This window comes from Anas platyrhynchos, chromosome 11 (genome assembly GCF_047663525.1).
Source record: "Anas platyrhynchos isolate ZD024472 breed Pekin duck chromosome 11, IASCAAS_PekinDuck_T2T, whole genome shotgun sequence".
NCBI lineage: Eukaryota > Metazoa > Chordata > Aves > Anseriformes > Anatidae > Anas > Anas platyrhynchos.
Window position 1 is genome coordinate 16,345,873 of NC_092597.1, and position 26,537 is coordinate 16,372,409.

General features: G+C 42.6%; 2 protein-coding genes across 10 annotated transcripts in view; both read right to left on the minus strand.

Annotated features, from left to right (window-relative positions):
• Nucleotides 1-26,537, minus strand: part of CEMIP (cell migration inducing hyaluronidase 1) — a 112,039-nt gene that overhangs the window by 44,558 nt on the left and 40,944 nt on the right. Inside the window, exons 1-8 of one of the 4 annotated variants that reach the window (XM_072043240.1) lie at nucleotides 11,797-13,093; nucleotides 9,567-9,674; nucleotides 7,202-7,351; nucleotides 6,394-6,532; nucleotides 5,366-5,602; nucleotides 4,789-4,968; nucleotides 1,136-1,206; nucleotides 278-373 (exon numbers count right to left, since the gene is read on the minus strand). In XM_072043240.1, coding sequence (XP_071899341.1) covers nucleotides 278-373; nucleotides 1,136-1,206; nucleotides 4,789-4,968; nucleotides 5,366-5,602; nucleotides 6,394-6,532; nucleotides 7,202-7,351; nucleotides 9,567-9,642 — 949 coding nt within the window. In that variant the 5' untranslated portion in view covers nucleotides 9,643-9,674; nucleotides 11,797-13,093. Of the gene's footprint in view, nucleotides 1-277; nucleotides 374-1,135; nucleotides 1,207-4,788; nucleotides 4,969-5,365; nucleotides 5,603-6,393; nucleotides 6,533-7,201; nucleotides 7,355-9,566; nucleotides 9,675-11,796; nucleotides 13,094-26,537 lie in introns of those variants that run through there. The other 3 variants (XM_072043239.1, XM_021277341.4, XM_005027156.6) reach the window with 3 other exon arrangements.
• LOC101804475 (cell surface hyaluronidase CEMIP2-like) overlaps nucleotides 17,066-26,537 on the minus strand; it is a 53,336-nt gene continuing 43,864 nt past the window's right edge. For 4 of the 6 annotated variants that reach the window (XM_072043236.1, XM_072043237.1, XM_072043234.1 and 1 more), the window contains 6 exons: nucleotides 26,151-26,333; nucleotides 23,930-24,143; nucleotides 23,090-23,191; nucleotides 21,285-21,445; nucleotides 19,899-20,008; nucleotides 17,066-17,397 (listed from right to left, as the gene is read on the minus strand). In XM_072043236.1, coding sequence (XP_071899337.1) covers nucleotides 17,198-17,397; nucleotides 19,899-20,008; nucleotides 21,285-21,445; nucleotides 23,090-23,191; nucleotides 23,930-24,143; nucleotides 26,151-26,333 — 970 coding nt within the window. In that variant the 3' untranslated portion in view covers nucleotides 17,066-17,197. Of the gene's footprint in view, nucleotides 17,398-19,849; nucleotides 20,009-21,284; nucleotides 21,446-23,089; nucleotides 23,192-23,929; nucleotides 24,144-26,150; nucleotides 26,334-26,537 lie in introns of those variants that run through there. The other 2 variants (XR_011811880.1, XM_072043238.1) reach the window with 2 other exon arrangements.

Consider the following 26,537-nt stretch of genomic DNA (forward strand, 5'->3'; position numbering starts at 1 on the left):
CATTCAAAAGAAATAAGAGGTTGTGTGTGATCTCTTAGATCATATGAGATGGAATTTCATACCCAGGGCAGCAGAGGAAAATACATGCTAGTTATCCAGCAAGTCCTGGAGACAACTGGGGAAAGAATCTGTGCACATACTTTACTTGCATTAGCAGCAACATAAATAGCAACTAGCAAGTCCACTCTTCCCAAATGTTAAAGTATTGCAGTGAAAAGGATGGTTCACATCATTTTTCAACTCTACTACTGGGTTAAACAGCAAAGAGACCTCTTACCTTGAACCCATTCACTAGTCGAAGAGACATTAAAAAGTTCTCCATTCTCAGCTTTGAATAGTTTGAATACTTTGGCGACAGCTGACCCTTTGTGACCTGTTTTTTAAAAAAATGGTAAATAAATAAATGTCAGAACTCAATAAATGTCAGAACTGAATAGGCAATTGTCTGTGTGTATATCTGTGTATTTTGGGTATATTATCCAGAATTAGCCCTGCAAAGCTTCCAGAGAAAGTTACTGATCTTGGAATGAGGCTTCAGACACTCATAACTGCCTGGACAATCAGGGGGAAAAATCTTCAAGATTCAAGAGAGCATTAAAAAAAAAGCAACTACAAACCCCAATTATTTATAATATATTGCTATTTTTATTTGGTACTGTACTAAGCCATGTTGTTAGCTGCCCTTGAAAATGTCATGAAAAGCCACAGCAAGCCTCAGAAGACTTCAGCTAGCAACAAAATGGTTTTGTGGGAGTTTTTGAGGCTACCAAAGCAGGATACACTGATCAAATTTTCAGCTGATGCAAAGTGGGCTTGTTCCATAGCTTTGTGTCAAAACAGGATGCAGAGTCTGAGCTCAACAGAGTTACAAGGATTTACGCTGGGGTAGGGTCGCGCCTGTTACCTCACAGTTCAGATAACCCAGGTTATACCCCACACTCTGCTGCTTCAACTGCATTAATGGAAAGTAGTAAAATATCAAAACAGCATTAATTAAATATTCCAAACCACCAACTGTTTACAGCTTTCATGTAATACAATGTCAACTGAAAGCACCATTGACAAAATTAATCTCAGCCATAACTCCAGTAACTTCTGTAGATAATGTCAAGCCAGCAATTTGTGCATGAATTACCTTGGTATTCAATGTGGTCTTCAACAGAAGAGGAGGGATTTCCTTTAACAGTAATAAAACTCCATGGGTGCCTAGAAAATCAAAATGAGAAGCGATCAATTTATGTCATGTACAAGATGCATATTTTTCACAGCATAACATTCTTGAATTTCTCAGGGGCACCTCACTCAAAACAGTCTGATTGATGTGACAGGCAGTTTGGTTAAAATTAAAAATATCTTAAGACTTCGTATTTCTTCAGTAAATGTATTACAAGATAAGGAATTTCAAAGACAAATCCCTTCTTAATACAGTCATACAACAAGCATGTTTCTCTTTTAAATGAATGTTCAAAGAGGCTTGTGTGTGACAGACACATAGGACACCAGCAACTCCCTAAGGAGTCTGAAAATCTTTCTTTTGTGTGTGTGCGTGCACTAAAAAACATGAAAAAAGCCAGTTCTGCTTAAGTAAATCTAGCTCATTCTGAAACCTTGTATATCACAATTGTCTTTGGAATGACCCATGAGAATTTCTAATAGACAGACTGGCTGGCAAAGGGCAATAAAAAATACCTAGATTGTCTCTGGGTGTCTAGTTTCCTCATTTTGAACATTGAACAAGGACAAAGGTTTATAAGTCTGAATTGTCTGTTCCCATCTGATCCTATGTCAGAAATAAGTTCATTACTGCCTGATTGTTATTGGTTCAGCAGGCTCAATATCTATCAGCAATACTGGCAAATGAACACATGGTCGAGTAAGCAATGGAGACAGAGACTAAAGTACCTCCCAGCACTGGAAGTGAACCCAATTAATGGGGGTCAGGAGGGAGTTTTGTCTTTGAAGTAGAAGAAATTCTGGCATATCTGCTTTTCATGACTAACAGAATAACAAATATGCTTTTAAGGTTGTAGGGAGACTGTCACCCTTACCCTGGATTTAGCAAACAGCCCAGAGATTAAATCATGTCTCTATCGGTAAAAACACTGGGTGATTTCAATAGCATCAAGATTCACCCTTGAGTCTTGCAGGTCACCTTCCATTTACCATCTGCCTGGTTTAAGTGAAGTTACAAACCACCCTGGGACTTCGGAAGAAAACACAGGCAGACATTGACAGATAGCACGCAGAGATCACCCCTGGGCTTTGCTGAGGTTCACGGCCATTCAGCGGCTGTGGCTCCCCGAAGCACGGCAGTCCCAGCGGCGTGTCCTCAGCACAGGACAGGCTCGGGGGAAGCTGCCAACACACAACTGCCTCGGGAGCCTGCCAGCCAGCCAGATGCTCCTGCTGGAAAACTTGTCCGTGTGCCAACTGCCAGCGGCACTGCCGGGCTATGATCTCCATCCAGGGAGAGGAGGGTACGGGGGGAGGAAGGACACTTTATCACTCAGCACGAAAGATAGGTCTTTTTTTTTTTTTTTTTTTGTCACCAAATTCAAAACAAGTGACAAAAAATAAAAATAAAAATCTAAAGAATAAGAAGCTAGCTAGTTCTGTAACTCAAGGTTTGGTCCCATTTCATATGTTACAGTACTTGTTTATCCCGGTCAGTTTATCACATAAAACAGTCCTAAAGTCATTCAACCCTAACATGTAAAAACACATGCAATCTGTTTTGGCTATTTGAAATGAAGGGACCAGTAAGTCCGGAGCCAAACCAGTGATATTTGGGTAGGATTCCAAAGAGAACAACTGTGTCATCAAGTGCTGAAAGGCTTTCTTTAATTTATTATTTGAAAAAATAAAAAAAATCATGCTGAAAGAGCAAATTCACTTTTCAAAAGGACAACAATAGAGGAAGAATGCAAGATTTTCCTTTCATTCCCAATGTTCTGGGCTCAAAGAGAATAAGCAACTGAAAGAGATGCCAGGAGCACAGAATTTTTTTGGAAAAATTAGCATTGCTCATTGGCTCTTCTGCAGCAACGGGAATTTGCACGACTTCACAATCTGGTTGAATATGGGGCAACTGGAGATAGGCAGGAGTTTGGCCAAGTAACTCCCTCCAACGCCTCCATGAGAAAACCACCCAGCCTATGGCTCAACAGCCTGACTCACAAGGCACCTACCAAAACATGAAATAGAATGTCCCTATCTCAAAACCTTGCTTACACCATCATTGTCTCAGTGATGCCCAGGGCCAGCCCCAGCCATTGGCAGGGGGTTAGGTGGGACCGGCCAGCAACCCCCTGGTGCCAGGCAGTGAGCAGGGCCTGGCTGTCATTTGGACAATTTTTCAAAGCTGTTGAACTTATACTTTAAGAACATCCCTAAAAATACAATTTTTTAAAAAGCACACCATGATATGGGTATTTTTGCACACATCAATACTCTGGTGGGAGATAATGATGACCAACTACTACTACATTATTGTACCCACAATGTCCCTATTATTTATATAGGGAAATATTGTGGTATTTGAGATAACAACATGACAAGGATTAGCTTTCTGAATACATACAGTAGCGATGCAGAAAGTCACACTTTAACACATGAATTTCTATGGTATTTCCATTATAAGCATTTACAGCAAAGTGAGAAACTAGCATTAAAACACCACAGAAGTCTAAAAACATCAAGAGCAATTTACTTTTATAAACATATGAGAAAACCATCATTATTTTTTTTTTCCTGTTTCAGGCTTGGAAAAAAAGCATAATGTTTGAAAATCTTTTTTCTGTTTCCCTAATTTTAGTCTTTAAAAAGAAACCCAGCAGGCGCCTGGGCTTTAATATGGGTTCTGGGTATCTGAGAGGAAGTGTTGCACTGATGAAGATAGCCTGTGTCTGGAGACTATTTTGCAACCTTGTTTCTTTGAAATGCTCTACATGGTGCGCAGAAGTCCCTGTAGTATTTTACACAACCTGTTCACCAGCTACTCCAAATCTTGTCCAACTGACACTTGTCTGCTCCAAAAGGCTGCTCTTCTAAATCACTTCTCCCTACAAAGCAGATTTTTTTTTCTTCATGTTCTGCAGTGACCCTCAGTGTCTGTACAGACCATTGTCCACAGAGAGACAGACATCCAGTTAAACAAACAAACAAGCCTACATAAATTCAGATAATCACACACAATTATAAAATGGTTACTGTTGGATAAATAGCAAATATTCTCATCAGTGTGTGTGCCAACACAGACAATGTATTGGCCACAGAATGGTTTACAGTTTGCAGCACAAATAAATGCATGCTAAATTTCCATGCTGCAGAAGTCTCTAAATATGTACTGGACAAGCTGATGAGCAAGCTGTATGCATGTCTATAATGTATTTAGCCAGGGTTACAGGCCTATTATCCTACCCTGCTTAACATTCAGGCCATTCAATCCATTGTAGGTACATGGATATGCTTCTTAAATCTTTGGGGGATGACATGAAAATAAATAGGAATGAGTAACTTGTAAGGAAATAATATCTTGGAAAAATATATTTTTAATACAAATTGCATGCTTTTCCTCAATCTGCTAATAAAAATACCCAATATAGACACTGAGTGCATCTTAAACTATCCTATTAGCTGCTAAAACTTCATGTTGAAAGGTTTCCCTCTTTTTTTTTTTTTTTTTCCATGTGAAAGAACTTTGTGCCTTTGAGAGAGTGGAATTATTTGGACATCTGAGAAACATAATAAAGCCTCTGTGCTGGGAGAGCTGGCAGGACTGGCACATACCTAAACCCAAGGTGGAGGAAATGCTTGCTGCCCAGTTTGGTCATTGCTTTCCTGGCCAAATCGTCCAAGTTTCTAGATCCTTCATCATTCACAGCAACTGACAGGATCATGCCATTTGCAACTCTGCCCAAATACTGGGCAAGACGTATGCTTTCCTCCTTTGCTCTGTACGTATCAAACCTAAAATTATTTAAAAAAAAAATAAAAAATACTTCAAGTGATCATTGCAGCTCTAACAAGCACCACCATACTAAAAAGCAAGTGCTATAAAGAAATAACCTTTTTGTATTGTTTACAACAATAATATTATAGCATCGGAAAAGCATTTGTCTGAGACATTACAGGTTTGTTTTAAAGCAAATTGATTAAGCTCCAGCTAACACAATAGTGAGACAATAACACTACTTGCTATTTTACTATTTGGGTTTGGAGATCAGTAATCTAGAAAGAATTGCATATAGAGACAGTAACACCCATTTGAACTAGATGCTAAACCACATGCTTCTGAGCTTGCTGAGAAGCTGTCCCAATTTGTTCCCAAAGATCCTCAAATCTCGACAGCTGTAAAGTCACTCACCTATCTGAATGGACAACTTCCCCTGTCTTTGGGTCAATGACATGGACAATGACACCCCGATGGCCCCAGCTCCTTTCAAAGTAGTATCCACCTTCTTCCATGCCACCAGGATGAAGAGTCTTGTTTAAGAAAGTCCAGGACAATTTTTTCTTTCCATGGATCTCGAGAGTGCCACCCTTACTCACTCCAATGTACTTCCGCCCAAAGTAGGGATTCGGCTGGCTGCCGTCATCCGCTCTGCAACATGAAGGGAGGAAAAGATTCTATTTTGGTTTTGTACCTGACGGTCAAGAAACCTCTGCCCTATTCTGCTATAGCCCAAGGAGAGAAGCATCATGACTTGTAAAGCATTTTTTTTTTCAATGACCTTAAGAATTGGCAATTACTCATGCTCTACAGTAAATAAATTATTTGAAATAATACTAGCAACTATGGACCAGGAGCAATCTGGAACTCAAATTATATGTGTTATTTTCATTATATTCAGGCCTGAGGAGGCCTGAAGCCCAATCTGCACAACACAGTTATGTTTCTGATTTCCACAGGAAGTTAGGATCCTAACCAGGACTTGGTAAGCCCTAGTGGCTGTTAAAAATGAGTTTGGCATCCTTGAAAAGCTGAGCGATCCTGTACTAATCTGCAAGACATAAATGTCTTATCCTTTGGCTCACCTACTTCTCACTCTCATGCAGAACGAAAGGATGCTTAGGGAGGAGAATTTTCAAAATAAAATAAATCTTCAGGCTTTAAGCCTATTCTGGAAAAATCTATGAATCAACTTGACTACAGCTGATTTTCTGGCATTCCTAAATACCCCAATGTACATCCCCCAGGAGATTTGAAACCAGAACCAAAACCGTGTCAATTATTAAAGGACATTTAAATTGTCTAACAAGCCAGTAAACTTTTTACAAAACATGCATGATAAATACTTCTGAGCAAATGTAATTTTAAGGAACATTTTTTTCTCTGTTGTGGAAGAGAGATATTGGAAAGTTCTAAGATAATATTTTATCATGCATACATACCGCCCATACAAGCTGATAACCACATTGCCTTGGTAAGGGCACATCTCACTGCCGATATGTAACTCTCCACCATTTTCGATGAGTATATGTCTAGTACGCAAAATGATAGGCTGCACATCGTCCTTAATGACCAATTTTCCTAAGTAGAAAAGGTTATGACATCTGCTTTAACATACAGAAACTCATCAGAGATTGTGACATCATTGTGCTAAAAAACAGTGCTGGGTTCTCATCTAAATTTTTGAAAAATTCTGCCCATTCTCAATAGAAATCCTAAAGACAGTAAATTTTTTTCCTCAGTCCAGCTCTTGAAGAGTGCAATTAAGATTTGCTTGGAAGAGGATTCATTCAAAACCAAGATGGAAATTCAGAGTCAAGATGAATAAAAGCTATTTGTGCTAAAAGTCACCAGCAATGCTATGACTCTATCCTTAGAGACAGGGAAACCCATCTATATCTGCCCTGTCCTGAGACCCTGAGAACACAACAATTGCATTATGTTACAAGAACAATAATTTAGTAAAACATGTTTTTGAGGCAAAATGTGGAATAAAAACCAGTACATATAAGTACTTCTGCAAATTCTCCAGAAAAGATGATGAGTAGGTTAATTATAATGGCTACAGGACTGATAGCATCTCAGCTGCCACCCACCCTTGTACCAAATTAAAGCTGGGCTTGTCCAGCAGCCACCCAGTTCTCGGCAAGCAACAGGAACCTCTCCCAGCATGAGACACGGTGATCTAAATAGCCGAAGGGGAAAGCACTCTTTGCCCAGCCTTGCCGCCTTGGAGGCAGCAAGTTTTACCTCCATCAGCGATGTGGATCGAGTGGACAGTTCCAGAAGAAGAGAGAAGAAGCTTCCTGCCGTTACGGATTTCAATGCGGTTTTCTTCGTTGTGACCTGGGTTCCAGTTTTGTAGCTCAGGATCCTTATCAGGACATATCACAGCTGCTTCTGCTGAATAGAAGTGGAGAGTGAAGAGTTGCCACATGTTTGGTGCAAGACAGAGAGCTCCACATCTGGGCATCTTTAAGCACCAGTCTCGTACCCCCCTTGGCTGCCTCCCTGGAACACAGCAATAACTCAGGGCAGCAGTGTCCCTCTGGGTCATGACCAAAAGAAAACAAACAACAGTTTAAGCTGTGTGATCTTCTGTTTTCTGGAAGCATGGAAAATCCCACTGCTGGATGCAAAGGAGCCATGTGAAGGATGCAGTTTCCAGAAAACCACGAGAGAAAAGGCTGGAATAAAGACCTTGCTGCAATGACATTCAGCTCTGTACTGACAAAAAGCCTTTCACAAGCTCAGGGAAGAGGTTGACAAAAGCTTAAAACAGGAGACACCTTTAAAAAGGCTACCTAACGCCCCTAAAATACTTGTGAGGTTTGAAAGTCTTTGTTTAAAGTTTAAAAAAATAATAATATTGAGATAGGTTTGCATACTGTGTTTTTCGTGGGGACAGGAAGTAATAATGCTCAAATTATCACAAAAGCACCACACACCAAAAAATTACCAATCGATCCAGAAACAGAAATCCCACAAGAGAGAGACTCCGGCTTCATAAGCTTTTTCAGACAGAAGAGATAAGGACTCATTCTCTTTGATTACACACATCACTCATCTCTGCATACATATTTGATTACAGGCTGCTGTGACGTGTTAGCTAAACTGCTCCCATACCAAATCCAAGTCTCATGTCATAAATATTTACTTAAGATAAAATATTTCCCTGATGTAATCTCACTTGATATGTGAGTTTCACATCTTATTCTAATCAACACAACTTCACAAGTGCAGGAGTCCCATGGGGGATGCATATTTTCTGAGGGCAGAAACCTTTCTAATCCTAGGAAGCTAAGGTCAGTGGAAGTTTGAACAATGAGCTCTGCCATCACAAGGGCTTGGGAGTTCTCACCAGCTCTCCAGTTTGTATCCTTTAAAACAAAAACACCATAGCAAAACTACGGGAGCCACAAATCAGTGGCAATAGAAGTGGGATGAACTCCCCAACTTCAGCAGGATTATGGTTCTGCACTTAGTAAAGTTTTTTGGTTTGTTTGTTTGTTTGTTTTTTCCCCATGGATGCTAGTGCTGTCAGTCGGCATCCTAATGCAAGGACAGCTCTGTGGACCCATGCAAAGAAACCTATCCTGGTGCTGGTGCAGCTGGTGGAGGGCTGTTGTGTGTTCTCACTGTGAAACTTGAGGCCCGCCTGCAATTCCACAGAAATAGAAACAAAATTGTCTGTCTGCATTCAGTTCCCTCTCTGATTCCTCCACCTACTTCAAGCCTTAAGAAAACTACAGAATTGGACCAGCCATGGCCTTGACATCTCCATGGCCCCATTAAATACCAGCTGTTCAAGGTAACCTGTTCCTACCAGGGAGAAGGAGCAGAGCACAGCACCTGCACCCGCTGCACCAGGGCCACCGGAGGGCTGAGCAGCTCCTGCCAGCCCATCAGGCACCCTCCAGCCTGTATTATTTCTCACATGGGCTTTTGGGGGATAAGAAAGCAACTTCTACCCAACAAAGGAGTTAACTGAACAGTGTAATTCTTGACCAAAAGGCCCCAAACATGGCAATGAAATGTTGCTTCATGCAGATGCAGCATTTGGGGCAAGACATAAGGTCTCTTTGTTCTAAAAAAAAGGCAACTTCCCCAAATAAATCCACTTAGAATATGTATTTCCAGCTTCCCTTTTCTCTGAAACCACTTAGGATAAGGGCTGCTTATAACAGTCAAAATCAAGGGCAGGGATGTGCCACCCCAGAGCTTTTTGGTCTCTACATCTGCACTTGGACAAAGCAGCAAACTGCTCACCACCCACAGACACAGCTATTAGGACTTGAGGTTTCCTTTGTTATTTCTTTGTGGCACTTTGTTGGATTGGGGTTTGTTTTAAGATTGCGTAGCAAGGGCTGAAGGCTCCCTGGGGATACTTTCACCTGCTCAGAAATTTCACTCTTTGCCACTCCAGCTGGCCAAATGCAGGAATATTGAGACATCAGAAAACTGTTTTTCTCCTGAGCTTTTCACCCTGTCCTTGGCTTTTTTATAAGAATCTGGATCAAAGAGTGAAAAGTTGCTCAATCTAGACCAGCAATGTCTTTATTTAAAGGCAGTGTTACAAACCACGCCTTAACCCCCCTGTAACAGGAAGACTTACCTGTGCTTGCAGAGGAGACTACAAACAGAAGGAAAATGAAGTTTTCTGCCAGGTGCTTGGAGGTAAGTAGACCCATGCTTCAGGATGAAAAATTCTCTGGGTTGATACCTGTGGAGACAGAATATCAAGAAAGTGTGGCTTTTTCTTTTTATTTATTTTTTTTTTCCAGCTCATGCAGAAACTGCTCGCCACCCAGAACCAAATTATGTGTGCCTTTATGACAGCCCGCTTCCACTCCCAGCCAGCTCTGTGACTAAGAACACCTTCAAGCCGCTTCGGGACCAGCCCAAACAGAGCAAGGAGCCAAGGGCAGCTCTTCACCTTTTGTTTGGCTTAGGATAAACCCACTCGGGAATCCAAATAGACACTCAGAAAGCAACCACCAGATGTAACCAAAAATGTCTTAGGAATGCAATATAAACACATCCAGAGTCAGGACTCTCTAGGGCTGAATAATCACATGTGCAAAAAAGTAATGAAACACAACAGAGAAGGTGTTTGCAGAGTGACAAATTTGCACAAAATAACCTTTCGGTGGCACCTTCCTCCCCCCAGACTACCCACACATTTTCAGTAACCGTGTTTTGTGCACCCCCAAGCATAAACCACACTCAAGCTTCCAGTCTGACGCGTGCAGTTTCTTGGATTTCAGACCTTTCTGTTTAATCTGCCAGCCCAGAATCCTGTTGCAAAACCAAAAACTGCTTTTGAAACCCATCTACCTAATATTGTTGTTGTTTCTACCATAGCCAAGCCCCGGCCAAACAAACAAGTAGTGTCATGAAAGTCAAAGTTAGAATTAATGGGATTCTTTCCAACAAGCTCAAGTGATCAATTCTGCAATTCTGCCTGAGTGCATGGCAATTTATTGACATGCATGGTCACACTGAGGCACAAAGACCCGCTGCTGTAAGTGTTCAATGCTCCGTACTCATAAAGAACTGTTTAAAATTCACACGCAGTCCAGGGATCTGCTAGGTTTTATCGTGTAAGCCAGCATTTGAAGAATATTGAAGAAACTTATTCGTATCTGCCATGTCACATCACATTGATGAAATACGATAAATGTATACATTACACAGCTTAAGACGCCAAAAAAAGCAATTGAATGAAATTCCAGGGTGCCCCAGTTTCTTCAGGGTGAAAAAACACATGTTATTTTTCATGTCACTTGTTAATATAAAACAAACGAAAAATATAAGAAAAAGATAGGCAAGAAACCAGGGTTTAGACTGGAGCCAATTTCACAGTGTAGATATGCAGAACACATGTCTGTAGTCTTCCTAGAGGTGATACAGCTCGAGGTATGTTCAAACCACATGTAATCCAATGACTGTATTAAAAATAGCATTAGAACCAGATTTGTCAGGAAATATTCCTGGGGGAAAATGTTTCCTTGTTTTGGTGTAGTATACTTGACAGCCATGAGCTCTGGTCACAGCGCAGATGTGGTGCAGTTTATCAGGTGCTGAAATGCTGTTACAGAGCAGCAGAAAAGAGGAATGCACTTAGTAACGCTATAACTTCGAATGATATACATTATCGGGGAGCAATAACGTCGCCATGGAATTTGTGCCAGAACCAGGCTGCACGTGTCTGACATTTTAACAGCATTAACCATCAACGTTTGATAAGCCAGGGCTCTTTTAAAGGAACATTATTAATGGTGTGCCCAAAGTACAGCAGTCACCATGAAAATGTCAAGATTTATTAGCCATTACTACACAGTGTAATCTGCAAACCCAATCACTAGATTCTGCTTTAACGACAGAGAAAAGCTGAACAATTGGTAATACCACGGGCTGGTCATTGCAGGCAGCGTTTGCTACGGTGCAGGCACAGCTGTGTGTCAGAGCTGCACAAAGCCAGATTCCAACCGGTAAGGTATCGGTCGTAAAACACAATCAGATGATATTCACATAAATAAATAAATAAATAAATAAATAAATAAATAAATAAATAAATGAACAGGATGAATTTTTGACAGTGATGGCATGCATTTGCTCTCCCATCACTTTTGTAGGTGGTAAAGAAATGTCTTGGCTCTGGATCAGTAAAACCTGCAAACTCTGAGGAGTGCCTCTGCCAGGTGAGAGCAATAATCTGCACAGTTTATGGTCTTGTTTTGACAGCAACCTGTAGCAAACTGGTAGGAAATAAGAAATACTGTAGGGTTAAGAAATCTCACAGCCTTTGCTTTCTCTAAAGCCATGAACTGCATGGTACTTACCACCAGGTTGTGCAAAATGGCTTCTGCTTTTTATATCCCTGCTTGCTCCTGGGGGACCGCTTCCCTGATTACATCCATCCTCATCAGCAGAGAGCAAAACAAGCAATCACACACTGGAAATTCATGTCATTTTTTGGAGGCATCAGTTGTGCGCGGGGCTCCAATATTTTTCTAGTGTCTGATCTGCCACAGTTCAAAGAAAACCCTGCTTATTTTGTGGCGGAAGCAGGGTGTTTGATTCAGCTTTCCGTGAGCCCGAGTTCATTGCAATGTTAGTATTAACTGGCACTCAGGTTGGAAAGCCTGAGAGCTGAGAGGGCCAAGGAGAAGTGCTTTTGCTGCTAGCGCTGACTCCTCTGATTCAGCTCTGACTAACCCAGTGCCGGTAAAGTTGGAGGACAGTCATCTCAGGAATTTTCCTTCAAAGGCTCTCAGCTAAGCATCTTCCCCAGATACTGGGCACAAACAGCGATATGCTTGATTTTACTATTAGCTATAAGAGGAGGAAGGGATAGGGAAGGGATAGCGACTCTTTCCATTAATGTCTCCTGCTGGAGAGGGTTCAGGAGCAGCTGCCTCCTGCCAGAGAGCCGTTGTGTTAGCTCAGTGCTCCGAGCCGCATGGGAACACAGCAATCGCACTACATCTTCCTTGAACAGGCGCCACGTCGCTGAGTTCAGCTCTGATGTAACCTGCTCTGTCAACAAATCTCCCCACGGATTTGGGCACTCAGAGAGCCCAAGGGCCAGGCAAGTATCCTCCTGAGTCTATCATCTCCTATGTTTCTAAAACACTGTCTGTAATGCCTCTCCTGGGTGAGAACAGCTTTTTCATCTCACCATTAAAAGCTGCCTGGCAATGGCAAGTGGGATTCATATCCCTGGATCTGGTGAGGCAGACTTTCTGAAATGATTCCCAGCTGCTGGATCTTGCCAAAGAGTGAACAATAGTGGCAGACAATGCTAAAAGTGGATACAGGAAACCATTAGTCCCCAGCTGGCTGCTACTGCAGGTGTCAGCAGTGATACTGTACTAGAAAGCGCGCTGCGTAGATAGGAATCCCCATCCACTGCGCTCCATGAGGATTTAATGCTGGAGGCAGCACCGAGCAGACAGCCCTGGGGTAAAACAGTGAAGAAAAGCATTTAGGAAGCCGGGTTGTCCCAGGCTTCGTGGTGGAGTCCTGTGGACACCCCAAAGCCTGAGTGGCAGAGCTGAGCCCTCCAGGGCAGCACGGGCAGGCTCTTGCCTGGGCTGAGCACCTTGCAGGACTTGGGGCCAACCAGCTGAGCCTATGACTAGAATAAAAAAAAAAAAAAAAAAAAAAAAGCACCTGATATTGGGTATTTTAAGGTGCTTTTTAAGACTGGCTTGATTCACTTCAGAGGATGTGCCTTCAGCACCTGTGGAAGAGGAGTCTCCTTTCTGGTACATCAAGCAGGGTTTGACAGGAGCATTAAGCCACCCATTACAAACACAGCAAGGATGGGAGGCAAGCAGCAGCTCCCTGGAGGCTCCAAAAAGAGACATCAAACAGGAGCAAGAAACCTGCCTGCACCCTGACAGCTGCTGCCACTGCCCGGCTAGAGCAACCACAGCCCAAGCGGGGAGCTGGGGCCATCCCCAGGGAAATCTCACAGGATTCCAATGGAAAAGGTGCCTTTTAGTCCTGAGCAGGACAAACGCTCTCCCTCCTGCTCCTGGCAGCCAGAGCTGGGCCCTCAGCCTGCTGTAACCAGAAAAAGGGCAACGTAAGCCGATGCTGAGGTTTGTAGTGTCTTGTTGGCTAGGTCTGAAGAGCTGCTGCGTGTTTCCTCATTCATATGCAAAGAAGCCAACTTCAATTTGGAAGCTGATTCCTGAGGAGGAGCTGTTTAATTAGCACCTCCACTGCCTCCTTGCTGACACCGCACGGCATCGGCTGTCCTCTAGCCTCACTCAGGAAATTTTGCATTTTAACCCCAGCTGGGAAGACAGATTTGAGGAGCACGTTTGCCTTTCTGACCTGAGGACATGTCAGATCTTGCTGCAGTGACATTCCTGTGCAAGGGGAGCCTTCACACACAAGCCGTGAGCACAGCTAAATCCTTCAGACACCCTATACAAATAAACACATTTCGAGGGATAGCTAATGAAAATGCCGTCCCAGTCCCAGGGCAGCACAGCTGTGAAGCTGCTCCTGCTCTTCATCTTGATCTTGTGCCTGCCATCCAGCCATTAGCTGTTTGTTTTTGCTGGCAAGTAGAGGATGAAACGCAGGAAAAGACCTTACTTTTCAATAAAATCAATACTGGAGTCAAAAACAGAAGTCTGACTTTTTTCCCAATGAACCTCAGTTTCTTATCAATTTATCCAATGTCTTTCCCTGTGAGGAAGAAGGTTCCGCTCACATTTTCCATACATAAATGTCACTGCAAACTCCTTGTCTCCTGATGTTCTTAAGAACACCTGAACAAGGAGCTGGGGTTAGAGGGCATTTTTACAATGAATAAATTAAAGGCAAGTGAAGTGTCTGCAAATTCATTGTAACATTGGCAAACTATTTTGGGACAGAAATAAGAGAGTTAAACATATGCTTTTTTTTTTTTTTTCCCCTCAGAATGAATCCCCCCCCTCCCACACACATACACCCCTGGCTTACAGACCTTTAAAAGGAAAGGGAGTGATTTTTGGCTTACCTAAAACTGAATCATTTGCAATTCATGACATTCCACTTATCAGAAACTGACTGACTACCAGTTTCCCAGTTTCACATCCTTTCAAAGTGCTCGGCATTTCACTGAATCCTTGTCCACTACATGACGTTTTCAAAGCCCCGAGGCGGTGGGAGGCTGAATCCCAGTTTCTGAGGTTCAGGATTCTCTGACTTTATCTGGGAAAGTCCTTGATGGATAACCAAGCCAATGCTTTCAGAAGGGGCTATAGTATATCCACTGCAGAAATGCTCAGGGAATAAGCAGGATGGCTGTGTGTCCTGAATGCATTAGATGTACTGCACATGCCTGGATTGGCTACAGGGCATTCACAGTCCACATAGACTCCAGCGTGCGGGTGGAGATATTCCTGCTCTGGACATCCCGGGGAGGAATATGGCAGCTCTCCACAAATATAACACCCACATAGCACTTACCCTGCAGCTTCACACACTCAGACTTCTGGTGCATGCCAAGTTAGCAGCAGCCTTTGAAAACCTTGTCCTGAATGTCCCAAGGGTCCAACGAGGAACTATACCCTCTGTGGAGCGTCCCTGGTTTTAAAGAGCTTTTTCCCTCCCAAGGTAAGGAAAGTGTGTGCAGTAGCTCAGAGGATCACAGCGTTCTGAGACCTCCTCAGACTGCTGCTTTTAACTATTCAAATAACTGCATCAGGATGTAAATATTTTTCTTTTTGCTTTTGTGGTACTTGACTGTTTGCATCCAGCTCACCACGACTCCACGCCTTCCTCTCCAGGACATTTGCCATTTGCTCTCATTCTGGGGTGGGAGGAGGAAGAGAGATTTTTCAGAAGTTTAGGCACATTCCTCTCCTTCCTCCACTAGGTTTGTCCTTTGCCAATTGTTTAGTCTCAGGCTGGGGTTAGAGCTCAGCAAAGTTTTATTGGGATCCAGGGTCTGGACCTGTCACGGATTATCAAATAAATCTCCGCAAAAGTAAAGGCTCACTCTGTAAGTAGTTGTTCCAATGTTGGGCTTAAGCTCACAGCCAAAAACATCTTGCTTTTCTTCCCCTGCATGGCCTCAGAAATCATAACAATTAGGTACTAATAGCTCAGAAGGACTTCGGATTGCTCCTTGAAGGTTCAGTGCCAGGCACTCAGCCTCTTGTCCCGCTGCTCCCCGTGGGGGCTGTGCAGGCCTGCAATGTCCTGTCTGTTACCTCCCCTCTCCTGAGCAGCATCACTAACTTCTTCATGCTCTCCAGCAAGCCAAGACCTCTCCTCTGGCTGAACCCAACTACCACCTCTCCTTCCTGATGTGGGGATGGAGCCACGGCCTCCTCCTCTGCCCAAAAACCTTTGGGTGCCCTCTCCCCCTCACCCAGGTGGTATGAGGTGGCGGAGGTAAGCGTCTCAGCCAGGGAGGTCAGTTCCCACTAAGACGCACGGATGCCAGAGCGACTAACCCACCAGGGAGCAATAGTCTGGCCAACAAAATGCTGACCTTGTCCTGTAGCAACTCGTTTGGCCATTTCTGAGAATTTCAAAGAAACGACGGGACATTAGTAACAAAGCCTTTACCTACCTGTCTGAATAACCTGTGGACAGCTGTCGGCAACTCAAAGGAAAAAAGAGGCACTCATGACACAAGGTTTAGCCTTGAAATGTAAGGGTCCCAATGTACTACACAGCGAGGAAAAGATCAGTACATTTTAGTAGAAAAACTTGGAAAAAAAAAACAAAAAAAAACAAAAAAAAAACACATGCCATTCTGTGAAGAAAAGATCTGAAGTGTCTGATCATTATGGCAATGGATTTCATCCATTCATTTCATACCAAAATGAGTATGTCATCACTTCAGGCTAACTTTGTACTTATATTGTAGTCAGGGAGGTCATCAGTTTGTTTCTCAGTTTGCATACAAAGCTCTTCCTTTTTGTTCACTTCAAAAAGCAGTAATATAAACAAGAAAAACAACCAAAGAATATTAGCTACTAACACCAGCAGTATTTCAGTCCTCAGTGGGAGCAGAAAGTCAATACAATCATTGTCTGAAGGAGGAATGGAAGATTTTGCCCTGCACAGCATATACATTATCCTGAGTTTTATTCCTACAGGTCTTTAATTAAATGTTCACATCAATTGGACAAACATCATTTCACCAGTCATTAGCTACAGACAGAAATATATTTATAATTCCTTGTTGCAACCGTATATATTCAGGTCGATTAGAAGGCATTATTGTAAAATCACCACGTGCTTACCCATCAATGCAAGCGGATGCTGCTGAGTTCACCTAAGATGTCATAGAAGATGGATGCTTAGTTGTTTTAAAAGCAGGAATTAATGGAGGGAAAACAGGACTGATGGGAGAATTCCCTACCTCTGCTGAAGGTTCATCTGTTTCCCTGGATGCTGCTAAAGTTTCCATGCCAAGTTTCATTTCCAGTCCCTATGATAATGAAGAGCATGTTTTCACCTTTAAAACTTACCGTCTGACCCCAAATCATAGATATGTTCAAACACTTCTCTCCTTGGGAAGCGCAGCCCACAGGCTTCTCCTATCCTGTCCTGTGGGGAACTGTTTGAAAAATAAAACTCTACCATAGCAGGTAAGATGAAACTATATTTATTAGTTATAAAATATACAAGTGAACAACATTGGTTCGGTACAATCCCGTAAAAACAAGAGCAGGTTTTGGTGACAGCTGCTGGACTTGCCTGGTTGGTGTTACACGACCGGTGCTAATTGTGGGGCACCATAGCCTCTGCAGAGATGTGCTCTGAGTGGTTCTGAGAAAAAGCGTTAGCTGAACATTGATACTCCTTCAGCTTCAATGGAACATAATGCTGTAGAGAAGCGGCTTTCTGATTACCAGCATGGTTAAGGACTTTAATCCAGGAGGGCTTGGCTTGTCCTTTATAGCCAAGCATAGCAAAACTCCCTGTAAAACAGACACAAGAGCATGACCCTCTGGGTGGATCCATTCAGTTATCAGCAGCACAACATGGATATCACAGAAGCTTCTTAGCCTTTTATTTATTTTTTGTTTGTTTCTTTGGATTAAAAAAAAAAAGAACAAAAACAGAATGATTAAGAGGCAAAAAGGGATGAAAGAGGGAATGAGCCTTGCTGAAGCTGTACCCTCACTGCATCACAGCTCTACAGGTATTTCAATAAGCTGAGAGATATTCCCAGATGTGAGTTAGCAGGAATATTGCTTTACTCTTTATTTTTAACCATTGGTACTTTTTCATATTTGACTACATGAAAATGGTTAGGCATTTTGAATCCTTCTTTTATTAGTTTACATCACTTTCTTCCTGTTATGCATAAACTGTTCCCCATGTCAGTTCTGCTCTTGTCCTCTGCTGTCACAAAGTACAAAGGCATTATGTGTTCTTTGATTTTAATAATAATGTCTTGTGTTTATATTATGCTTTTCATTGCAAAGACTCCCAAGGCTATTTGCAGATGGTTGGATCAAGACTATTCCTGTAAACACTTCTAATTTAAATAAGGTTTTGCAGAACCAGGCAACAAGACCCTAAATCCTGATCCTGCTGGGGTCAAGGGGATTGCTTTTGTGCATTATCCCTGGAAGCATCAATATGCATTTGGGAGAAATGTTCCAGCCTGCCCTGAACTACGGCCCCCCAGAGCGGACCACGGCAGCTGCTGTACACAGTCCTGCATGCAATCGCCTTTGGAGCTGTGAAGTCAAATAGTGCACATACCTGAATCAGCAGGAGAAAGCTCATGAATCAGAACATAATTACCCAGACTGGAAATCAGGGCAGACACGCGGGTGAACACCCTTGCCCTTCAGAAAAGCAAAACAGAGGTGACACGGGATCAGCCAGCAGCAGCTTAGTCCCGCTGCCAGCCACCAGCACAACAGCCCCTGACTTCCCACTGGAGAGGTAGGGCAAGGAGATGGCCACCAACCGGTGTGTCCTCAGGATGGGGCACTGTGGTGGCCCTACTTGCTCCTTTGTGTGCTCCAGGAGTGGTCAGGGCTGGAGGCTGAACCAAGCTCCCAGAATGACCTGGCAGGGCTGTGCCCAAGTGAGAGGCACAGGTGTTCCAGGGAAAAGAGTTTGACAAAGCAAACAAAAAAGATTACTTTTTAATAAAAAAATTCCTTTCAAAAGTAGTCAGGGCTTTGAAGAAAGAATGAAGCAATGAAGTTCCAGGACAAAGAAACAAAAAAAGAAAACCTCAAATTTTTGCTTTTGAAAGGATGAAAGAAAAAACAGCTTCTCAGGAATCAAACAGGCACCAAAGTGAAATGCTGTCTCTGCTGTAAAGATTATGCTGTCCTCCTCCTGGAATAGTCACAGGAATGAGCTTTGAAACTTGATGTAAATTTCAGTAAAGCAATAGCAGGAAAAAAAAAAAAAAAGAAAAAAAGAAAAAAAAGAAAAAAAAAAAAAGCTGGAAATACAAAAATTCTACATCTGATCTCTGCTTAAGAGACCGCAAGTGGAATCTGAATCAAGCTAACTGGCTGTTTTCCTAATATCCTTATCACCCGAACCGTTTGTCCAGACTTGGACTTCAACAGCCCCCTGTTTTCCAGAAGGAAACCCAGCATGGTAAAGGCAATATGTGACTGGCAGCTTTGTGCACACTGAGTTTCCACAAGCAGTTCTCTTAATTCCATCAAAAACAGGGAATTCAGACCGAAAGCTGTTCTGCCAAAAAAAAGTGTGCTGCTCAAAGGCATTGCAGGGAGGACATGCCCACAAGTTTGCTGTTTTCTCACCATGAAGAGAACAGACTTTGGGACTGAATAGAGGCTGAGTATCACCCGGGATTAGGATTGGGCCAGTCTCCTCTGCAATGATTTTCCTGCTTTCTTTTTTGTTTCTTTGAAAGTGCAGTGACAATATTTCTAAATGAATGCTCTAAAGCTATAAAAATACGTTATTCAAAACTACTTGGATTCTCTGGACCAACAATACCAATGAATTTCTTACAGTAATTCAAGGTAAAACTGCAGTAACAGCTTTCCAAGCCTGGTGATTTCACCTTTCTTTCATCCAAGAAAATAAAGAGCTCCTATTTCACTGCAGGCTACTTTCTTTTCATCAGCCTTTTAGTTTGTGATTATTTTCCCTTGCAAAGCAGTTGAATTTTAGAGATGGAATCTTTGTTAAATAATTATTTGTTGTAGTTTTTAGAAGAAAAAAAAAAAAAAGGATTCAATTTAGGATTCAATTTGCAGCAAGAAAACTGGAGAGGTAGAGTCAAAATCCAGAATAACTCTCCCACTTCTCAATATCCCTGAGCTAAAAGGTTTTTTATGAGATTACACAGGCATATTTTGTAGTAGCAAATACATTGATAAACACTACGTGAGTATGTGTATATTTTTGGTAAGTAGACACACCAGTCAGTAATTCTCAGGCAAAAGAAGTAGGACAGAATACATATATTTACCTTCCTTGTGGAAGACAATAGGCTTTGCAGAACCTAACCTTGTAAAAATAGACATTTCAGAGCTCCCCACCATGTCTGCAATATCTCTAGAGCACACAAGAACAAGTGATCTGAAAGGAAGGACAGTAATTACTGCATGACAGCAAAACATTACAATGGTTAAGAATCTGCAAGACCTTTAAACTCTAATTCAGAAAAGGACTCGAGAGCTTGCCTACCTTTAAGAACAAGCTTAAATCTCCTTGATTTCAATCACATGTAAGCTTTCATAAGCTAAACCCTCTGTATAAATACGTTCCTAAATTAAACCTGTTCCTTACACAGACTCAAAACAAGCCCAAATGACTGTGAGTGCACCCCTTTTAAGAAAGTGCCACTCAGCTACAGAAGAAATTCAGTTACTGTGTAGTCTTGAGACGCTGAAACCATCTATAAACTGAGTCTGATTTTCAGTCAAGCTTCAGCCTGACTGGTCCTCACAGATGTGCTTTCAGCCCTCAGTGAATTGTACCTGTGATGAATTACAGGCGCAACTGGTTGCATTTAGCTGAATGCCCAGCCTTGCAAAAATACACATCCTACATCAAACCAAATGTACAGGCATCACATGCATATATGTCACTTCATGCACATTTTATATATGTACTTACTCATGTGCACAAATAAAGATGTAATAACTCCAGAGTGTTCAAATCTTTGGTCATGAACTGCTCAGAAATGTCTTGGACTGAAAGTCTGTTTTCTGGTTATTTGACCTGCTTCTGCCAGCAGCCAAGAATTTATCTATAAATCTCTGTTGTTCCATGTTTATGTGGCGACACATAAAACCACAAGGAATGTGGAACAGACACAAACAGAGATGATCCAGATCTTTGCCAGGACACATTCAAGGTAACAGCCCGCAGGCACGCAGGTCTATTCATTGGTTTGCCCAAGAAAAGTCTTGGAAAATCTGGCACACCTATGATTTTCATTTGTCAAAAAAGGCAAAAACAATCAGTAAAAGTAAACAGAAACCAACCCATTTCAGAAATGGAAAACTGAATCATCAGCTGCCAGGAAATTGTTGGCCATTGGGATACATACACAGGACTGCAAATGTCATTGCACGGACCTTATCTACTTCAAAGTGGAAAATGGATTGTTAATTTAGAAGGAATTGCCAGTTTTCCAGAAAGTCTGTCGCTTTCTGCTCTAATCTGTGCAATCCTGTGAGAAAGACAGTGCTTTTCTTATCATCTGGGTGATATTTGGGATTTGTACATAATTCAATCTTTGCCAAATGTTTTCAGAGCACAGGTTTGGTTCTGAAAGTAGATCATTTTCCTCTCTTTGTCTATCAGCCCCAGGTCACTATACGAACTGGGCTCTCAGCACTTTGCTTACCTCTCTTTTATAAATGTTTGAACATAATCAGTTATTGAATTGGCTGCATTTTCCCCAGTAACTGTGTCAAAGTGCCGCCTACTCACAACTGCTCCTGAACATGCATCTAGCACCACGAAGAATATCCCAGGGCTATTGATCGGGAACACTGCACCATTTATCTGCAACAAAAAAAGTAGGTTTTATGGAGGCAGGCAGTAAATGACTGGGGAGCTTCAGACTCTGAGCCTGCTTTTCCATAAGAAGGGAGTTATGAGCAAGGAAAATATCACGTGTTTACACCCTATAATTTTCAGTATGTAATTAGTGCAGATGAAGTGACATCACTGATATCTGGTCAGTAGCAGGAGGAGGAAAAAAACATTAGGTTTGAATAGCACTGGTAAGCCCAGTGGGGTACCAAAAACATGAGAAGTGAGATCATCGACATCTTTTGTGTATTAAGAAGATACATTTGGGAAGCAGAGAATCCTGGGAGTACAATGCTTAGTTCAGTCTTAATACAGACTCTTTTCATGTGGGTGAAATTACTGTCACTTGGCAAGGCAGATTTGACCAAGGAACACGGGAGAGATGCTGAGACAGCGGATGGGGGAATAGAAGCAACAGATGGACATTTTTTTCCCCCTGGAAATGTAAATATAAAAAGATTTCAAAAACAAAATATTCCTTCTCAGTAGAGCTGTCCCAGGGCCTCAAGGAAGTTGCAGCACAAGTGACTCTTACTCCCCTCCCTTCCTACAGTGAGGGCTCCTTCCTCAGGTTACAACTCTCAAAATACACCACAATCTCTGCTTTTGGAAAGACAAAGGCTCTCAGAGATGCAATAGGTCAAGGGTAAGGGAAATAAAAATGTCTGGGCCATGGGTGGGCACGGGAGAGTGAGGAGGAGCAAAGGCAGACTAAATCTTTTGCTCATACTTCTAAGCCTCCACAGAAGTATGAGCAAAATAGACATGTTCTAAGTCTGGATGCATGCAGAGCAGGGAGCAACCACAACTGCAAGCTGACCTGAACCAGAGCTTCTGGCCAAAGAAAGAGCCCAGCTGTGTGTCTTGCCCTGACTGCATGCTCCAGGCCCACCAGGGCTCCTGTGGCTACATGGGAGCTGGAGCAGGCCACCACTGCATCCAGATGCATGAGGGGCTCCATCATCTGCAGGCAACGTCTCTGAGTGCTGTCCATACACTGGTCTCTGCAATTCACTGCAGGTAAGGAGGTTACCTCCAATTACCTCTTACTCCATAAGGATTCTTTACCAGCTTTGCTTGACATTTTTTAGCATGAATATAATTCAGTAACATGTAAACCTGGGAAAGCATCCTTGCTAAAATTATTTCAGTCACCCTGCTACATCCAGGCAGAGATATAAGGCATGTGCAGGGATAACATGACAGTTCCAAACTCCTTCAGTAGTAAAATAGAGTTATTTTTAACTTTTAGTGCAATGCCAGCAGAGAAAATCAGAAAAACAAGCTTGTGTTTTTCTCCACATCCTTTGTAAACAGTGACTTCTGTTGTAATTTTCTCCCCACTTCCTCCATATTAGAGTGATGGTGTTAATTCTTCTTTTGAGGTGATAAAAGGTCTTTTCTACCCCTAAGGGCTCAAATCCTCATCTGAATATAATACGAATTCCCAGTGACTTTAATGGAGTTAATTGTAAGGGAGAACAATGCACTTGCCTCTTCCAGGGGAACTTCCCATTTCCTTCTGCCAAGACTCAGCAAGATTTCGTAATAACTATCCTTGGAGAAGAAGTTTCCCCTGTTTAATCACCATTTCAAATACAGTAAAACACATACCTTAATGAACGCAGATGTCAAGTGGCTTTGTATGTCTGCCTTGCTGAGAGACTGGATCTGGATTCTTATGTACTTGACTGAGGGTGTGCTAGTGATAGCAAGCTGCAATTACATGAGAGACAGAACCTTAAAATCTGGATGGCACCGAGTACCATTGCTCATATACACGATTGCAAAACTCAGAGAATTCTTTTCAAACTATGATCCTGTTTCACAAGTAAGTGTTTGTTGTTAAGACAACATTTATCAAAGAATCATGGTAACCCTGGTTGGAAAGGACCTCTGATGGTCACTCTGCCACTGAATAACAAGTTGAATATGACTTTCATATATTTTGCTTGGCTTTAAAATCAAGTGCAGATTTGTATGAGGCTGAAACAATTCTACAGAATTTACAGTGGGGTGAACTGACAGTAAATGAGAAGAAAACCTGGCTCTAATTTTCTGATTATTCCCATTAACCAGAATTACTTCCCAGTCTGAAATTCAACAGCAATGCTGTGTATTGGAATTCAAAGCTAATCCAGTCTGAGCCCTCTCAAGCGTCTTTTTATTCTTGCTTGAAAGAAAGAAAAAAAAAAAAAGGAAAAAAAAGTTCTGTGACTGTTTGCCCACATGCTTCCAGTTGGGCGATTTCTTTGAGGCTATCTTTGAAACATAGTACAAGAAGCTGTAGAAATTTAGGGTAAAACCCTTCCTTCCACACATGACACGATGCCAACCAGATTCACAAGTGGCGATTCTCCATGAATTTTCCTTGGGAGCTGTTAAAATGCATTAACCTCACACAGATGTATGTATGCTGCATTACCCAAACACGACAGAGGATGCTCTGGGTACCTGTGGGGCCCCACATGCCCTGCACGGCCTGGCTGGGCGCTGGGACACAGGGCGCTGGGGAGCCACCGGCCTCTGCGGGAAGGGGTTTGGGGCACAGCTCCAGGACCCCCCTGGGTACATATGCGCTGTGATTTTAATACGTTCGCAGCCTTGCTGAGAGCAGTAACTGTGGCCTTTCCGAGCTTCGTGGGCTTGCAGGTGAACAAAGAGGTACCTGGAAATGAGAGCAAGCAGAGGGGTCAGAGCCTCTGTGTGTTTAGAGGAAAGGTTGAGTAGATGCAGGGTCTGCACTTGTTAAATTGCATTATCCCTCCCATTTCCCAATGACACCAAACAACTCCGTCTTAGAGTGGTGTAATACAGCACGCCCACAAGTTGTGCTTGTAAAATGAGTCCTGCAAGGATGCTGGTTGAGCTTCCCTCCTGTCCTGACATGATAAGACCTGCCGCACTTACAGCCCATATGCCCAAAACAGCTTCCTTCAACCGGCAAGCGTCCGTGGGGCAGGCACCACTTCCAGCCCCGGGCGTGGTGGCATCCTGCTAGCGTGCTCACGCTATTGTGCAGGCTTGCCTGGAAATATTGGCATCTCCCTGTTTGGCTCTCCGCATCTCATGGCCTTGGCCTGCAGGCACAGCTTAGCCCTAGGCATGCATGACAAAAGCTCCAAGGCAGCCAGATCTTCTGGCCCTTGCAGTTCATTTTTTCCTAGCTGTTCTAAGTATGTTTTCAATCGTGTCCATTCTGAAATTCAGGCAGAGGAAATTATATAAACAGCTCAGCTCAGCTTCAGGATCAAAATGATGCATGAGCTTTAAAGGTTTTCTTTTCTTTTTCTCTCTATTTCTTTAAAAAACTAAGTATTTGTTTCTATTTGTCTGGAAGAAAGAATGAGTAAGCTTGGTTCCTCTCCAAGGATCCAGCACGTGGGGTTAAAAAAAGAAGGGGAAACATCCCACTTATTATGAAATAAAGTCTAAAAAAAAAATCAACAGGAAAAGAAAAAAGCCAGTGCCCTAACTTCTGTACTCTGAGAGGCTAAAAAAAGTGCTGCTGAATTAAACAGAGAACCAAAAGGCTGATACTGCTAGAAGGAAGCTGGGTTAGGTGGGTTATGTCCATCAGTCTGCATGTACCAAGTCCAGAGGGCTGCTGGCAGCTAATGGCTCTGCCCTTACAGACCCACATGTGTAAGCATTTTCCCTGCTCTTCAGTAGTAAACAACCTGTTTACAGAATTTTGTCAACACTCCCCCTCCCCCCCCCCCAGCACACACACACAGACAAAAAGAAAAAAAAAAAAAAAGAAAAAAAAAGTAGTTTACTAGTTAATCCCCCTCATTTCACAATTCCTATCATGAGAGACCTGGTGATCACCAAGGAGCTTGGTTAAAACGGAAGGCATTTGGGAATTTGATTGCTCATATATTATGGTTCAAAGAATAAACATACTCCATCCTCTTTTCTAATTTGGCATCTGTGGATTGATTTCTGAAGTAGCTGCTTAGTCAGGTGAAGCATCATGGGACTCATGGTTAGACCACAAAACACTTTTTTCCTCCCCAGCTGTTTTAGCTGACTGAGAAACATGGTTTCGTAACATGTTTTTGTAACCAAAGGTGATCTAGATTCTCATAAAGACGGTGTGTGATCTCTAGGACTGTCTTCTTACCTTCAAAATACAAGATGTATTATGGTGCTATCATATTTTTTTCCCTCCTCCCTCTTTCCCCCTCCAAACTCTAACTTTTTGAGTGTGAACATTTTACAAGTCTTCATGGGAATACAAAGAAGTTGAAGTTTCCCAAACTATCTCAGTGTTGGAGCTGCAGCGGGCACAGGAGGGCTCCTTTTCATAGCTCTTCAGGCTGCAATGGATTTTTACAAATATTTACACTGTTCCCGCACCTCCATCGACCTGAGCAACAGCAGGGGGGAGGCTTCAAAGGAGCTAGGGCCAGGGAAGAAAAAAGCTATTTTTTAATGGCAATGCCAAGCACTGCTTGGTGATACAGAAGTAGACCTAAGCCAGGTTACACCAGCCCATAACTCAATAAACAGCCCATAAACATTTCATTTTGACATGAAATCAGTGAAAAGACATGTGAGTTGGATGGGACTGAAGTTTAACTATGAGGAAGGCAAAGGAGGCAGTGGGGCTGGAAAGAAGAAGACCCCAGGGAGATCCTGCCCGTTTGCTGGGGGTCTGTCATGGGCTCACCCTGATGCTCTGTCGAAGTAGAAGAGCCTCTCTCCAGTCCCGTTGAGAGCACTGGCCCGGGAAGGAGCCGCAAAGTAGTGCTTTATGCTGTGTACCATCCCCGTCTGTCGCTGGTAGACATCTGTCACCACGTGGAAAACGGTGTTCCTGGGGTAGCAGAGGGCAATGTGCAGCCAGTCTCCTCTGAAAGAGAGAAAATGCACTTACAGGCTTGAGTACAGGAGAGATGGTCTCCAGCCAAGAGTACAACCTTCAGGGGAAAACAAAGAAATGTCCTTTGAGGTTTCCTTTCTCTTTTAAACAGAAAATAATAATAATAAAAAAAAAATCCTCAGAGCCAAAGAAAATCAGACTTTTTCCTTTGTCTGGAAAAAACGTCTGTTTATT